The sequence below is a fragment of the Centroberyx gerrardi genome, chromosome 3 (assembly GCF_048128805.1).
Source record: "Centroberyx gerrardi isolate f3 chromosome 3, fCenGer3.hap1.cur.20231027, whole genome shotgun sequence".
NCBI lineage: Eukaryota > Metazoa > Chordata > Actinopteri > Beryciformes > Berycidae > Centroberyx > Centroberyx gerrardi.
In genome coordinates, this window is record NC_135999.1 from 24,206,414 (window position 1) to 24,221,637 (window position 15,224).

Below are 15,224 nucleotides of genomic sequence, written 5' to 3' on the forward strand. Positions count from 1 at the left end.
ACCATCTCTGATGTTTTATGTGCAGTGATTCAAGTGAAACAGAACTTTATGATAATGGATAATACTTTATCCTGGTGAAGTGGGTTTCTTGATTGTCAGGCCTGAGGTTTCATATAAATAGCACTGGAAACTTTCCAGCAAGAATGGAAAAAGTGGTCAGAGCTCTAGGCAACATGGTTTCATTGTGCTTTTTTAACCCTTTGAGGCATGGACCCAAGAGAGTTAAAAAAAAAAAAAAGAAGGATGAGAAAGGAAATAGGGAAAACATGAGAGATGAGTGTGAGGAGCTGATTGCCATATTTTGAGAGTTAGAATAATCCCATTTAACATTTTTATGTAGACACAGAAAACTTTTTTTCCCAAATAAAACACAGACACATCACCACTATCGACATCCCATATGGCAAGCAAAGTCCGGTGACGATCCAGACGTGACTGGAGGCCTAAAAGCTGCCATGAAAACTGGCCTGACTAACTTGTAGAGGAAGCTTGGACTGGGCATGGAGTTACTAAACAAGATGAATTCCCAACCTCTCTGAGGCGCACAAAAGAAAAGAAAAGGCAAGGGGAAGGGGGGAAGAGGAAGGAGGGGGGGCAACAAATTAAATCCAGTTAAATTGTTTTTCCATAGCCAGTGGGCTTGGCAAGGGACTCGCACACATACACACACACACACACACACACAAGATGTAAGATAAGTTGTAGAGAAGACAAACCAGAAACAGCGTGGCTTCAGATGTAACAGAATGCCTGGAATTTAACCCACTTTCCCATGTCCAATTGACACCGCGCCCACTCCCACTCCCCCGGCCCGCAGCTCTGTATATCCAGCTCAGGAACAGATAGGGGATGCTCTCTCTCTTTCTTTCCCTCTCTCTCTTTCACTCACACACACCCAGCCATGTTGCTTTGAAACAGACAGGTGATTCCACAGACAGACGAAACTCGAACATCACTGCCTCTGTCATTCTAAGTTCCCCCTTTTCACCCCCTATTAGAGCTGTGATCAATTTCAAATGTCTGCAACCTTCTCAGATGCTTGGTGCATCAATAATCCAGTGTCCCGCACACTACTTTTCTCTTTTCTCTGAGACAACTTCAGTGTAAAGCCTTTCCTGGCAATGGGATCACAAGGCAGGCATTGCGGAGGAGGGCTGCTGCTGTTCTAGCCCATTTTGGAGCGGTGCTAGGCTAGCTAGCTAGCAGACGTATTTGGGTCATGTCTTCCCTCTCCGAGATCTCCCGAGTCCGGGCTACAGCAGCGCCACTCTTTCTCCCCTCCTGCTGCATTCAACCACAACATGGAGAAACCTCTGCTCAGCACCATTGGAGAGAGAGAGAGAGAGAGAGGGAGTGAGAGAGTGTATATACGGTATGGTTGGCCAGGAATAGCTTGCTGAACTAAAAAAGAGCTAAAGAGCTAAAGTAGGTACAGTATAGATGGCCCAGGTCATGTTGCTGAAAGGAGAAATAAGGACAGAGGCACATCCCTGCCTTCCTTACAAATAAAACAAGCAGAATAAAACAGTAAAAACACATAAACACACAACATGGATCACTTTTTTTTTCTCCTGACATTTTTATAAAATGACAACAAAAATGTACATTCAGATCTGTCAGTTGACAGTATGACAGTATTATCATTGAAAACATTAATAAATAATGTTTGGCCAGAGGGACAGGGTCTGCCCAAACACACCGGTGCCAACGTCCCCCTGTGTTGAAGCGCCACTGCCCCCTCTCTACCACAGTTGCCACAGAGGTAAAGAACAGATGACTGAGCCCAAGTCATTCCTAGTCACTAAGCCCAAACGACTCCATCCTAGACATAAAATAAACTACAGCTGAAGCTAGCAGTATGGCACTATCCCTCCCTGCAGTCAAAACATTTGTTTCCTCTGAGTGGGTCTGGTGGGACGGTAAAACGAGGACCAATTCACAAGAGAAGGTAACCTACAGACTCTTTTAGAATTTAAAACATACAGCCTATTCATACAGGTACCCTACAATGAGCTTTTCAATTACAGCACCCAAATAGACACATTTAGTCATGCCAATCATGGGGTGCCAATGGTGTAATCAATATGGCAATGCTGACATTTTATCGCTGTTCTGATGTTCCTGTGCCTGTGCTATAGGTCAGGGACTTGGAGCTGAGTTATGCTTCAGGGTCAGTGCCATGTCTCTAGGCAGAGATTAAGTGGGAGCAGGGGGCTGAGAGGGAGACAGGCAGGGAGAATTGGAAAGAGAGAGAGAGAGAGAGAGAGAGAGAGACAGACAGCGAGAGAGAGTGTGAAGGAGATAGAAACAAGGAAAGACAGAGAAAAAGAGAGAGAGAGAGAGCAGAATGCTACAGTTTAGTGCTGCTGATATTGAGGGGAAAAATAGAGAGTCCCGTTCCATATCACCCATGTTCCCTTCCCATGCATCCTTGTTCAGTCTCCCTTCATAGATCTGAGGTGACTGGGCTTTGCTGCGTAGCTAGACATCCTCGTTGCTACCTCGTTTACGCCTAGCAAATCTTATCTGATCCTCGAGGAGAGTGGCCAAGGGCAGCGGCAAGGGGACAACGTTCTGTGACGGAGTGAGAGAATATTGGTCTATCGGTCTCCAAACAGGAAGGAGGACAGTCCACAATCAGGTGTAGCAGTCGCTGAGGATTAAGGTCATCCTGAGGAAACTGGGCTCCCCGTCACGTCCCCAAAATGACGTCTGCACAAGAGAAAACAGAAGAAAGAGTCGTCTCAGTATCTTCATAATTAGCTAATTTGTATTAGCCTACCGCTAAGCAAGTATTGGGCTAAATAAAGCCTAAATGGTTCACAGAATGGTTGCGCTTATCCAGAGCTATTTTGGGTGAATAGATAAGGATTGAGTGAAAAGAAAAGCGATCATGGGGGCGAACAGAATCAGAAACTATTTATTGGCCAAGTTAAGTTTGCACATACAAGGAATTCAACTTGCTGGTTTGCTCCCGTAGGTCACATTAAACATAAAACACCACAAAATTATAGAAGAAATAGGACGTAAATATTTAAAGTAGAAATTAGGGAATATGTCTCTAATAGTGATAGGTCTCTAAAAGGTGATTTGATAACAATTAGAAGGTTTGAATTGCAGATATGGGGGAAAAAGCGATCGCAGCAGCTTTAAGAGCAGGAGAAATATTCTTGTAAGCTGTTTCTATCAAAAATAGAACATTGCAGATAGGAAGGAAGGAAGACCACGGAAGATACAGAGTACTGTCACAAATTACTCTACTCATTCGGAGGAATGTGCACACGGCTCATGTTTAAGTCATGCAAAGCAAACCTCGGGAACACCAATTCCCTCTTTAAAATATGCAGCGACAGAGCCAAGCAAGCGAGCCCTTGTCTGACATCTCTCTTACATCCAAATTTCCCTCTCCCACCTCTTCCTCTCCACTACACACACACGCACTTCCAGAAGTGCTGCCTGTGCACTCCCCTGCTGCACCCACCAACAATGAAAAACCAAATAACTCTCTCAACTTATCATACATTCTTTTTTTTTTTGCCTCTTCTACTCTCTCGCACCTTCTCTTTCGCTTGCCCCATGTCCCTTTTACCACGGCTCTCTGTCAGACAAAGTGGCTTTACGTAACGAGGCGCTGAAGCCTGGCTGATGTCTTGGGGCATTTATTTACCCAGCATGCACTTGGGGATTACAGTACAGGGCCCCCTGCTGTAGGACAGTCTGGGATAGGACTGCGGAGTGATGAGGACCCACAAGGGACATGGTGGGTGTGTGCGTGTGTGTTGATGGAGGGTTATAGAAGAAAGAGAGATGACTGTACCGCTGCCCTCATGGTCAGGTCAGACATGACTTGCTATGCGTGTCTCTGCGTAAACACGTCTGTGTGCGTGTCCGGGTGTGCGAAAATAAGAGTATCAAGTATGGCCTCTGCTCAAGTTCGACGTGTCCGTTTACGTGCGTGTGTGTGCGGGAGAGTACACACAGGGAGAAGTGGCGTGCCACAGGAGCCGGCAGCAGCCTCAGCAGGGAGAGCAGAAGGGACACGGAGGGAGCTGACTCACTGCCTCCCTGTCTCTATTCTCCCATAACTCGTCTGTTTTTGCACTAGTAAACAAACGCTCAAGGCAAATAAGAGCAACCCTCACAACCCCCCCACACCCCCCAAATCCCTGCACTACGAACAACTGAATAAGAAACAAAACGAGCCCGTTTCTCACGAGCGTTGTCGAGTTTCACCGCAATGTCAACAATAACAGAAAGAGCAGGCACAGACAGAAAATGGGAAAGTAAAGAAAACAGAGATGCCGACGTGAATGCGAATGATAGTAGGTGAGTAATAGGGGGTGCAGACTGCTTCTTTCCTTTCACTGCAGATCTACTATTGTACGCGCAACCATACACAAACATATCGAATAGGATTGTTAAGTTCAGTAGAAGTGTATTTGTTTTAGTGATTTTTTTCATCGTTTTTCGGTCATTTTTTGGGGGGGTGAGTGTGTTTGTTGACAGTGAAAAGAAAAGAAAAAAACCTGCTGTGCAATTTACTGCAAAGATGCACAGCTGCATACTGACTGAGCATTCTCTGTCTCTTCAGGCGTTCAGGTGTGTCACGGTATCTGCAAATTTCAGAAAGCCAAATATAACACTTTCTAAGTCCTTTTTAAATGCTACCCGGAATTGGATTTAACACCAATTTAGCAACTAAAATATAGAAACAAAAATAAATAAATAACTTCCAATTGAATGTAGCTAATCAAAGTTCTGAAACTATAAATCAGCATTAGAAGCAAAAGGACACCAGGAAATTAGAGGTTAAGAGACGTGATGTCCAAATGTGTTCATTAAAGCAGATGTGATGAAAACAAAACATGTTTGGCATAAATATATGGTTGCATCAAAATGAAACTAAATTGAAACTAAATTGAAGATAAAGCTGCATAACATGAACAAAAGTTTCTGACTTTTTAAGGACCCGCAGATACCCTGGTGTGTATGTGACTGCATGCGGTTGTGTGTGTGTGTGTGTGTGTGTGTGTGTGTGTCTCTCCCTCGGCTCCCTCACCCTGCTGCCTTAGGGCTCCCTCTCTGAAGACACGTCACCCTCGGCCCCGCTGCTGGCGTTGGGGTCCTGCCTGGAACGCAGGGCGCCCTTATCCCTGCCCGACTCAGACGGGCCCTTGGAGCGCGTCTTCTCTTTCCTCTGCTGCTGCTTCTCCTGCTTGGACAGCTGATGGACGACACACAACAGACAAGAATCCTCATTTATAAAAATGTATAAAAATGTTCTTTGACTTCTTCTCATTGTTAATCATTTCACCTCCTCACATGTATAATTATGTTAAAGGACATGCTAAAGACATTTATCTATTGTATTCATGCCATGAATAATGACAGATAAGACTTTGCTGTAATATATCACACAAAAATGTAATCAAAACAATAACAACTAAGTAATAACATAATTAACTTTTTTGGGTGTACCCACTTTCCCTCAATCTGCCTCGTCTACTTCTGCTTCAATTAGTGATTTCCTCCAGACAACATGCCTGAACTTGTTGCATCCACCTGTGAGTTTTATGTGTTACCTCTGTTTCTTCTACAATGGATTTCTCCCTGTATGATTGATGAACGTTGGTGTAAAATGATGACTCTAGAAAGAAGCCTTTGCTCTTTAATTTTGAGTGGCTGACACCAAAACCTGACGTTTACCTTTGATGTTTTAGATTGTTGAAAGATTTTCTGCAATCAATCTCCATTGTAGCTACGCTGTAAATAACTCAGAAATGCAAGGAACATTGCCATTAGCTGTTTTTTATTAACAGAGTTCAAGTGTTTTGGATTTTCCCTTTAACATAATTTATTTTGTTTGAATTAGAGGAGAACGGTAAAGTGAAAGGACTGAAGGGAATATCCTGGATTAAAGTAGTTCTGTACAGTAGGCTAACTATCTCATCCTAAAAATAGCAGCAGAATTGCCCTCTACAGATGTTCATCATTAGTGTTTGCTTGGTAAAATATACAAATTAACAACAAACATCAGATTTCTTTTAGAAGAGGCCTGCTGTCTATGATTAGTCTTATTTCAAGGAAAATTGCAAGGAATCCCTCAATGTACAAATTCGTATATTGAGGGACTCCTTGAAATATTTCTAGAGAAATGTATACAAATAGAAATACATAACATTTATATATTGGAGTTATTTTACACATTTTACATTTTAACTAACCCTGTGACCATTTATCAACTTTTTACATAAGGCACTGGTGGTAAAATGTCTTTTTATACATATCAGATGTTTTTCTCCGACAATATAAACACCCTTTGATGAAAATATCTTCATATCTTATGTTCAACATTTTTTTTTAACCTTTTTTACCAAGACGTGTAGCCAAATAGTTTGCTAAAATATTTAGCTTGAAGAATAGGCCTAGGTATTAAATATTCATGACAGTGTGACATTCATACATTTTCAGTGTGCAAGTCTTCGCTTTCTGCTGAAGATATCTGAACCTGTAAAATATATTCCCTTTGGCTGAAGTGTAGCTGAAACTACAGTATATTGATCTGGTGGGTTGCTGGTTGCTCAGTGGACTGAGCCCAACACCATGAAAGTGTAACATCATGACTTGCAGAACACGACCTTTCAGGTATGTTCACTTCGTAGTATTCGTCCAAAGCTCTAACATGAATAAGAAATTAGCATAATGAAGTGAAATGGAGAAGGAGGACGTCATCAGAGCACAAAACTCCAAATCTGACGGTCTTTGTGAATACACGGCCAGATCTATTCTCTCCTCATCTTGAGCTATTCTGGGCTGTCATATGATCACTTCAATGAGGCTATTGTTGTGACTGCATGCACTGCAGAGTCTCACACACTCCAAAATAGCCACTCTCAGCGCCATTCAGTGCAGCCAGTTACTTCTTCAATCAAACCCGTGGGTAAAACAACCTCTCTTTCTTTCTCATTGTATTTTTCACGGTCCATAAAACACCACAACACTAAAGATGAAGTAAGTATGCTATCCCTCATCTGAAAAAGGCCTGTAAACACAGCCGCTAAAACTTTCATGGCAGTCGGGGAAATATTTATGAACTAAATGTCATGCTAAAAATCCACAGCATTGCATAAGACGTTGCATTATTCAAAGAGCACGAGCCAAAAACATAACATTTTTCAGTGTTATCCCCATGTGAACCCATTAATATGCTGTAGTGTCAAACCAGGCTTACTATCTTTGTTTATGATATAACATCTGGTAAATAGCGAGCGGAGAAGCATACCTTCAAGGATACTGTAGACATACGGATACAGTACATGTTTCTTCCTTTCCCATAAAGCTATCATCATGTTGTGATTACAATTGAACTGTAATGTTAGGCTACATTAAAAACCAAATGATAAAAGCTGACAACCCAATAAAAACCTGACTTACCAAATCAAACAATACATTATTTTTGTGTATGTTGGGTTTCAGCCCAGAGCCCAAAATATCAATGTACAATCATACAGGCAGGTGAACAAATTAAAAAACGACCTGTTTCTCTTGTGTCACTACGATCAGGACCCCTCCCCTATCGACCCCAATTGTTTTAATGTTCCAAAGAGAACATCCAAACAGGATGGTTTTCATTGCTCTGTATAACACCATTGTTTGTTGGCCGCTTGACCCTGTGGTGGACTAAATCCCTGATTCATGGAAAGAAAGGAACAGTGTCTGTTGGCCATTGCTTGATTTTCCCCCATGCCGGGCTTAGCCTATTGGCTGGCCTGTTATCCCTCATGTTCAGCCTTGGCTTTGGCTCCTCGGCCCCCACAGCAAAACATCCCAAACAGACAAGATTAAAATTCTGAGGACTGCTTAACATCCCCCCTTTGGGCCAGCCAGCCAAGCCCACCAAGGGGAGAGCGGCCAAAGCCGGCCCATAGCTGTAGCATTAGCATGTTGGCCGAGTTCCACGGAAGTGACCAGAATCAATTCAGGAAGACAGCGGGATGAATAAATGAACTTCTTTCAAGCGGTTGGATGAGATGAGAGAGGTGTCTCCCGTGACTGAGGGGGTAGGAAATATGCATCTAGCCTCTGAATGGTTTAATATCTACTTAGCTTCTAGCTTTTACAGCTATGTTCAATACTACTGGAATTGAGCAGTAAGACTATTTAGTCAATAGCTATCTATGGTTTGTGGTTTATTCAATGAGAAAGCTGTTGCCTTAAAAGACCTGAGAACTTGCAAACTCGCCTAGAAGTCACAGCTGTCTCACAGCATGTACTGCAAATGATAGTAACCTTTTGTGAACCCACAGCACAACTTCGGCATACAGAAATCCATTTAAAGGAGACACACATCCTCGCTTGACCCTGGTTTTCTGTAATACGGAGCATATTGTCAAGGCAACAGAGAGCGGCCGGGATCAGCGTGCTGGGAGGGGGTCTGGTCGACTCCCACAGGGACAGGTAGGGGGTGAGCATGGTGTGGCTACAGCAAGCTCCCCAAAGCCTCTGCATGGTGGTTTGTGCTGCCAATCACCCAAAGCCCACACATAACACCCTGTCGCCCACACAACACAGACACACACAGATATACACTTGACTAAGCCAATTTGGGGGGCTTTCAGCTTGGCCGGAGGTGACAGAGTGAGAACACAGTAAATCAGGCCAGCTCCGCATTAGAGGTGACAATAGCAGAAGTGGAGTTTGGCAAGGACGTGATTATTGCTATCTGGATCTTTAAGGTTTTGTAAATTGACACAACCACAAAAGCAATACCTTATTGCAAGCAACTGCCCATTGAGCTATATCATAGTATTTATCCAGTATTAGTTTGATTTCAATACCCGTCCTTAGAGCAGATCTAGACATGCACCGGGGGAGGGGGGGTGCCCTTGCTCAGGGGCACTTCAACAGCATTGAGCACTGTTGGTACAACTGGGGATATAAAAAAAAAATAATGAATTAACATAGGAACAAGCCTTGAGTTGGCGACACCACAACACTATCCAGCCAACCGCGTCGCCTCCCAACTTATCAGTCATCTCAAATCAAATGTGGCTCAGTCAGCTTGGCCAGGGGATGTCAGGGGTACGCGTTCATCTACTGTATCATTCACACCTAAATGAACACTAACCAGATGAGGTCACTGGTGGTGGAGGATAGTTTTGTTTTGGGAGTATGCATGTTTCGTACCCTCCTATAGGTAATTAAAGGCTGTGCCCACATAACATGCACGGGGAGCAACGATGACTGAGACCAAACTACAGGTACCCCAACGACAAGAGCTTATATCACCACCTAGTGGCTGGAAATTAGGTTTATTAAGACTTCTCTAAAACAGGATTAGAATGACGCTTCATACATTTAACAAAGGGCAGAGTTTCAGCTAAATCCAGTAAAGGGTTACAGATGAGTTGACAGATATCTATTCCCTTCCAGTTTCAAAGTCCAATGCTGGAGTAAATGAGAAGACATTTGAAGTATCCATTTTACAGATGTGTAGCCTATTACCCACAGTGACAATGTACCTGTTTGGGGTCTGTGGGACCAGTAGGTGATCTCAGTTCAATGGTGACCGGACCGTCATTTTGAATGTGGACCTGCATGTAGGCCCCGAACTTCCCGTCTAGAAATACAAGACAAAACAGAAAGAAGATAGAAAGATCGAAAGACAGAAGATAAATAGATAAAAGACAAAGACATTTTATAAGTCACAAGAAATGAACACTGGGAAACAATGTGCTATGTGGTGAATGTCAAAATCATGTGCCATATATTAGCTTAATGCAACAACAAGCGTACGGTTTACTCAATCTAAGTAGGCCAGTACCGCCTAAATGACAGCACACTCAAAATTCGCCATGTTAATAGACAGTAAACACAAATCTGGAGTCTGTTAGGCATTGGTAGTTGATGTTTCATGGGGATTTAGGATGACGTGGCGCCTTGAGACATTGGGGACAAAAGGAGGATGGTGGTGGTGGTGATGGGGGGGGGGGGGGGGGGGGGGGGGGATGGGGGGGGGGTGTTAGTGGGAGGGGCTGGGAAGAGGACAGGAAGTTTCAACTTAAATGTTCTCCTTTCTTCCAGCGGGTCCGCTAGATTAATGACACCATCTGCACAATGAAGCTGTGGGCCGCGGTGGAAAAGTGCTGCATCATCATGTTTCCTCTCTGGAGGGGGGGACTAATTAGGAAGCCTTATGCCTCCCTCGCTGGGACAAGGTGTTCTCCGCACCTGCTCCCCGGTGGGCTGACCCAATTCACTGCCACTGCCACCGCATCGCGGCACTGACAAACCACACCTCCCACCCCTTCACAATCCACACAGTCCCTGGGAGCGGACCACTCTAACCCCGCACCGAGATGGGAGGACAGGCAATTAAATAGCAGGGGGAGAGGGCACAGATGCAAACTTATGGTGGCGATAACTGTGACCCTCTAGATTTTTGTTTTTAATTGAAAACCAGTAGCCATGAGTAGCCTTCCGCTTTAACCATCTTGTCCTGCAACCTCACCATGACCTCCTGGGACTCTATTCAAACTGGCCTCTGCTGATGACCCCACGCAATGACCCTTGAACTTTTGATTATCTATGTACTCCGACTTTTTTTAAATCAATCATCTTCTAGGAAATAAACAATGGCCGACCACTCGTCAATATCTGACCTACGTCTGACACTACAAAATGTGTGGCAATAACTGCAAAAGGGAAAATTTCATTCAGAACAAAATGCAGCCTAGCTAATATCATGATTCATTTTTCTGCCCCATGAAAAGCAAGAAAAATGAATCGTGATACTGGCTACATTTTATTTTGCTGTAGTAATCACAAATGAGAAGGCTTGCCCATCACAATTTCATAAGCTCTCCATCTAAATTATATTATTTGCACTTTGTAATGACATTTTTAAATTGTTGTTTACATTCTAGCAAGCCAATGCGGTTGCTAGACAGATTTTTGGCTCAAAACTAAACATAAATCTGCACACGTCCCAGATAAGAATACTGTCCCATCCCTAAAAGACACAGACAGCTGTGTCATCATCTCTTCACCCACCCTTAATGAGCTCCGGCTTGTAGGCGCTCCTCATGTTCTCCAGCATGTTGTTGTAGAAGGGCTGGGCCAGCTCTGCAGGCATGGCTGCGTGGAAGTCTGGCTTGTTGCCCTTCAGTATGCACTGCAGGGTGAACTGGCTGACACACAGTACTTCAAACTCCCGGTCCATGACGCTCTTGGTCCATGCCCGCCCATTCTCATCTTCAAACACCCGCAGGTTCAGGATCTTACGAACCCTGAAAACACAAGGTGAAAAGTGGTGAGTCTGATCGATCTGCTCTATAGTGGCATTGAGCTTAACCTGATGTATTGTAAGAAGCATATACATAAGCCAACTTTCTGACACAAATATGTGAACCAAGGTCCCTCCCACACACACTCACAAGTAGTCAACATCCTTCTGGGTGTCCTCCACTGATATTCCCAGCAGTACACACAGTCCTCGTCCTATTGAACTGATCTGCTCCTCTCCCACTGCAGGAAAACAGGGAAAGGTTGATCAGTGAGTGAACCGCTGTCATTTGGGTAACACACAGCCGAGAGTGACAGGTGACAGATTGAACCGAGCCAGCAGTTAAGCCTGTCATTCAGCTGTCATTCCCATTGACATCCAAAGACACGCTCATGTTTGTGTAGTGAAACATCCTTTATCGGTTTTCCTCTGAGCTTGAACGCCCAGCTAAACGTAAGCTACGTCGGACACACGTTTGTCTGTCTTGCATGTCATTCATTTTCCTGAGCATGCTAATGCTAACCGAGCTAGCTAGCTACCATGTGTCGTCAGCGGCATCAATAAAGTAAAGCTAGCCTCTAATTTAGTGACACTATCAAAGGCGTCTATGCATGGCAGCCTTGCTCAATTCAAAATAACCGCTTACCTGTCACACTCGCGCTGGTGACCCTCTGAATGATAGCTTTCATTGTTTTGGTTGTGTTGCTGAGCACGCTCTCACTTCTTCCGGATTAGCCAAAACGTTGACGTGGCGTTGTCACCCCCTTGTGGCCTGAAATGGCAGTACGCATCCTCTGCTGCTTCCGCACAGACGGCTACTGATGATGCAGCATCACTTGTCTGAATGGGGAAAGTGAATGACAAATCCTCTCCCCTCCCTCAACAACTACTCATTTTTATCACATTGGGGAAGTTTTTCATCCACAAGTCTAAATATTTAAACAAAAAAATAATTTTCAGGATCTTTCTTTCTGACGTGGAAGCTTATTGTGCTGCTTTTAAGGACTCAAAAAACAAAAGAGCGCAGTTTGGTAATGTCTTACAATGTTGACAACCTTTTGTATAAATGATTATATTGTTTGGACTTTTGCAATAAAAAGTTGTAAAAAGAAAATCCACTTTCCCTGGATAAATAAAGGTTAAAAAATATATAAAACAGCCTGAATACAGAACATATCCCTCCTGCAGCGCAATGAAAATTTGAAGCAAGGATATTACTTAAAATACAGCAAGGAAGGATTTCTATAGGATGGGTATTGCTTATAATGACAATTTCTCTGCTACCAAAACTCAGTGGTCCCCAACAGCATATAATACTGAACTATTCTGCACTAACAACACTTGGCAAAAAAAGACTGCAGAACCTTCTTCTTTAGCTTTCATAATAACACCAAGCATATAATCCAGATATTATGTGAAACTACTGGTAATGCAACTGTATTTTACATGCTCATGTTCATAGGGTTCAAGGGAATCAAATGATTTTGAGCACACAGTATGTTTAACCACAAGTTTATTTACAAATCAAGAGTGGCTGTGGCAACTTTGTATGGTAGACAATGCTTTGGATGAGATTGATAGGAATAGTGCAGAATATTGTTTACAATTTAGTGGCACAAACTGGCCTGTGATATGCCACAAACATCCATTCATACATGACAGCTCCATCAGAGTGACACAGGAGACACTGCATTGGACTAGGGCTGAACAATTAATCAAAATTTTATCGAAATCGCAATATGGCCTACTGCAATTTTCAAATCGCAGGAGGCGCAATATTTGTTAAAGGCGAAATGTGTGTCAAAATACCATTTTAAATTAAATATTGTCGTGGTGCAGAGATGTCCTGGCCTACACATCATATTCTACAGACTTAAGAAAACATCTTTGTTTGGTACAGATCCCCGCATAAATCAAACCATAATCATTTTAATACGTTTTTCAATGAAAATGAAAATAATGATGTAAAAATTATCATTCCCTCTAATATCGCAAATCATATCGCAATTGCAATATCAGTCAAAATAATCGCAATTAGATATTTTTTCAAAATCGTTCAGCCCTACATTGGACTCTATCAAATCATGCCAATGCTGTGACACAAATGGATACATTCATAGTGCATCATAAAGATCAAATGTCCATACAGTTTGCACAAGAGATAAAGCAACCTCGACATATAATGTTGTCTTTATAAAAACATCTAATTGCTCTTGACAGGTTCATAGTGTCCATATTCCTTAATGATGCAGCTACTTCTTCTAGTTGTCTCCCGTCCCAGGTCCTCCGCTGAAGGATTTGAAGAAATTCTGGATCCTTGTACTGAAAGGAACAAAGTCTTCCTTGTATATAATGATAGTTTTCGTGTGGGCAGTCTTGTAGACCACTTCATTTGGATTTTGTTTCTCCTTCTCCTCCTGCTCTTCTTTTTTCACTAAGTTGAAGGGGGACAGTAAAGAGTGATTTAGCTATCAATTATGACAGATATCCCATATCACGTTTAATCACTTCTAGATAAATAGATAGGAGGGTCTAAATGAATGTGAAAAGAAGAGGTGAGATCATGAAAGTACTCATTGTACAGCAGGCTGTTTTATCATTTATTCCCTAAAAAGCACTAGTCACTAAAAATTAGCTAGTACTTATTTTTTGGTCACTAATCACTATTCTGACAGCTACTAATTACTATTCTAATTTTACTAATTGCTATAAATGCTAGTGATAATTTAATAGGTACTGGTGAACAATAATTCTTACTAATAGTTTAAAGTGACTATTAAAAGCCAAATTAGTCACTTGTAGCCATTAAGTCAGAGCTAGCATTACCTATTATAGCAACTAGTAAAATTACAATAGCGACTATAACTGTCACAGTGGTGACTAGTGAAAAAATAAATAGGCTACTACTTATTTTTATTGATAAGAGCTTTTTAGGGAATAAATGATGAAAACAGCCTGCCAACCTGCCAAACTGCGCATTAGAGAGACAACACTCACCTGTCTTTTCATCATAATAACCCATATGTCTGTAATAAGCATATGAGCCTATCATAGTCCACACGCCGATCGCGTACACGATTGATATTCTTGTATTCCATTTCGTTACATCTTTAAATGTCATGGTTGCACGTTTTAGCAGTTCTTCTTGTCTGCATAAATCCTGATGCAAAGGTGTTTAGCTGCTTCTGTTTAGCTCGAACACAAGGGCGCCGCCATGACAGAGTGACCCGGAAGTACAACCGATATGTATCACTTCCGGGGTGTGATTTGAAAACTTTTTAATTTTCGATGATTGTACAATTATTGTATTTTATACGTTGTTATATTTGTTACGTTGTATCATTATCATGTGCTGTCATGTCTATCTTTCTGTGCTGCTGCTATTTTGGCCAGGTCTCACTGGAAAAAAAAAGTCGATTTGAATGAGATTTCAATGGGGCTTCCCTGGTTCAATAAAAGTTCAATTAAACTAAATGGTCACAGTATTCAAAAAATATGCACCTCCAGATTAGAGCTGCATTAGACTCAGCCATACAAAACTTTGAAAACATCTCTAAATGTTTTCATATGTTAGTGTGCACTTGCATGACTATGTCTGAAACCATTTTGTTCATTTTGTCTTAAACAAGACTCTGGTTCAGTACTGTAGATGTGTGCTGATATTTACATACGTCACATAAGCTTTTGCCTTTGAAATGAATTTTTCAGAGGGGTGGGTTGCTTGAGCAGCTACCCACCCATTCTTCATCATGTGGTGGAGGTTGAGGTCATGTATGAGTCACACCACTTGTCACACCATCTTTTTTCACAGATTTATTGCTGTTCAAGCCTGGGATAAGGGTCTCTATAGCGCTAGAAGCTCCACAAACATTTCCTTCTCTCTTATTGACATGCTGTTTGTGGCCACTCTGAAATACTGCGGGCACATGTTGCTTCGTGT

General features: G+C 42.4%; 2 protein-coding genes across 2 annotated transcripts; both read right to left on the reverse strand.

Annotated features, from left to right (window-relative positions):
- Positions 1-1,724: 1,724 nt before the first annotated feature.
- dtd1 (D-aminoacyl-tRNA deacylase 1) lies at positions 1,725-12,015 on the reverse strand. The gene is made up of 6 exons (XM_071921101.2): positions 11,931-12,015; positions 11,436-11,526; positions 11,053-11,288; positions 9,522-9,619; positions 5,060-5,224; positions 1,725-2,712 (listed from the first exon to the last, which is right to left on the reverse strand). Exons 1-5 carry the CDS (start codon positions 11,971-11,973, stop codon positions 5,069-5,071), a joined length of 624 nt encoding a protein of 207 aa, XP_071777202.1. The 5' UTR covers positions 11,974-12,015; the 3' UTR covers positions 1,725-2,712; positions 5,060-5,068.
- Positions 12,016-12,789: 774 nt separating this feature from the next.
- LOC144538498 (small integral membrane protein 26-like) lies at positions 12,790-14,501 on the reverse strand. Its single transcript, XM_078282686.1, has 2 exons — positions 14,282-14,501; positions 12,790-13,718 (listed from the first exon to the last, which is right to left on the reverse strand). Exons 1-2 carry the CDS (start codon positions 14,403-14,405, stop codon positions 13,546-13,548), a joined length of 297 nt encoding a protein of 98 aa, XP_078138812.1. The 5' UTR covers positions 14,406-14,501; the 3' UTR covers positions 12,790-13,545.
- Positions 14,502-15,224: the final 723 nt, after the last annotated feature.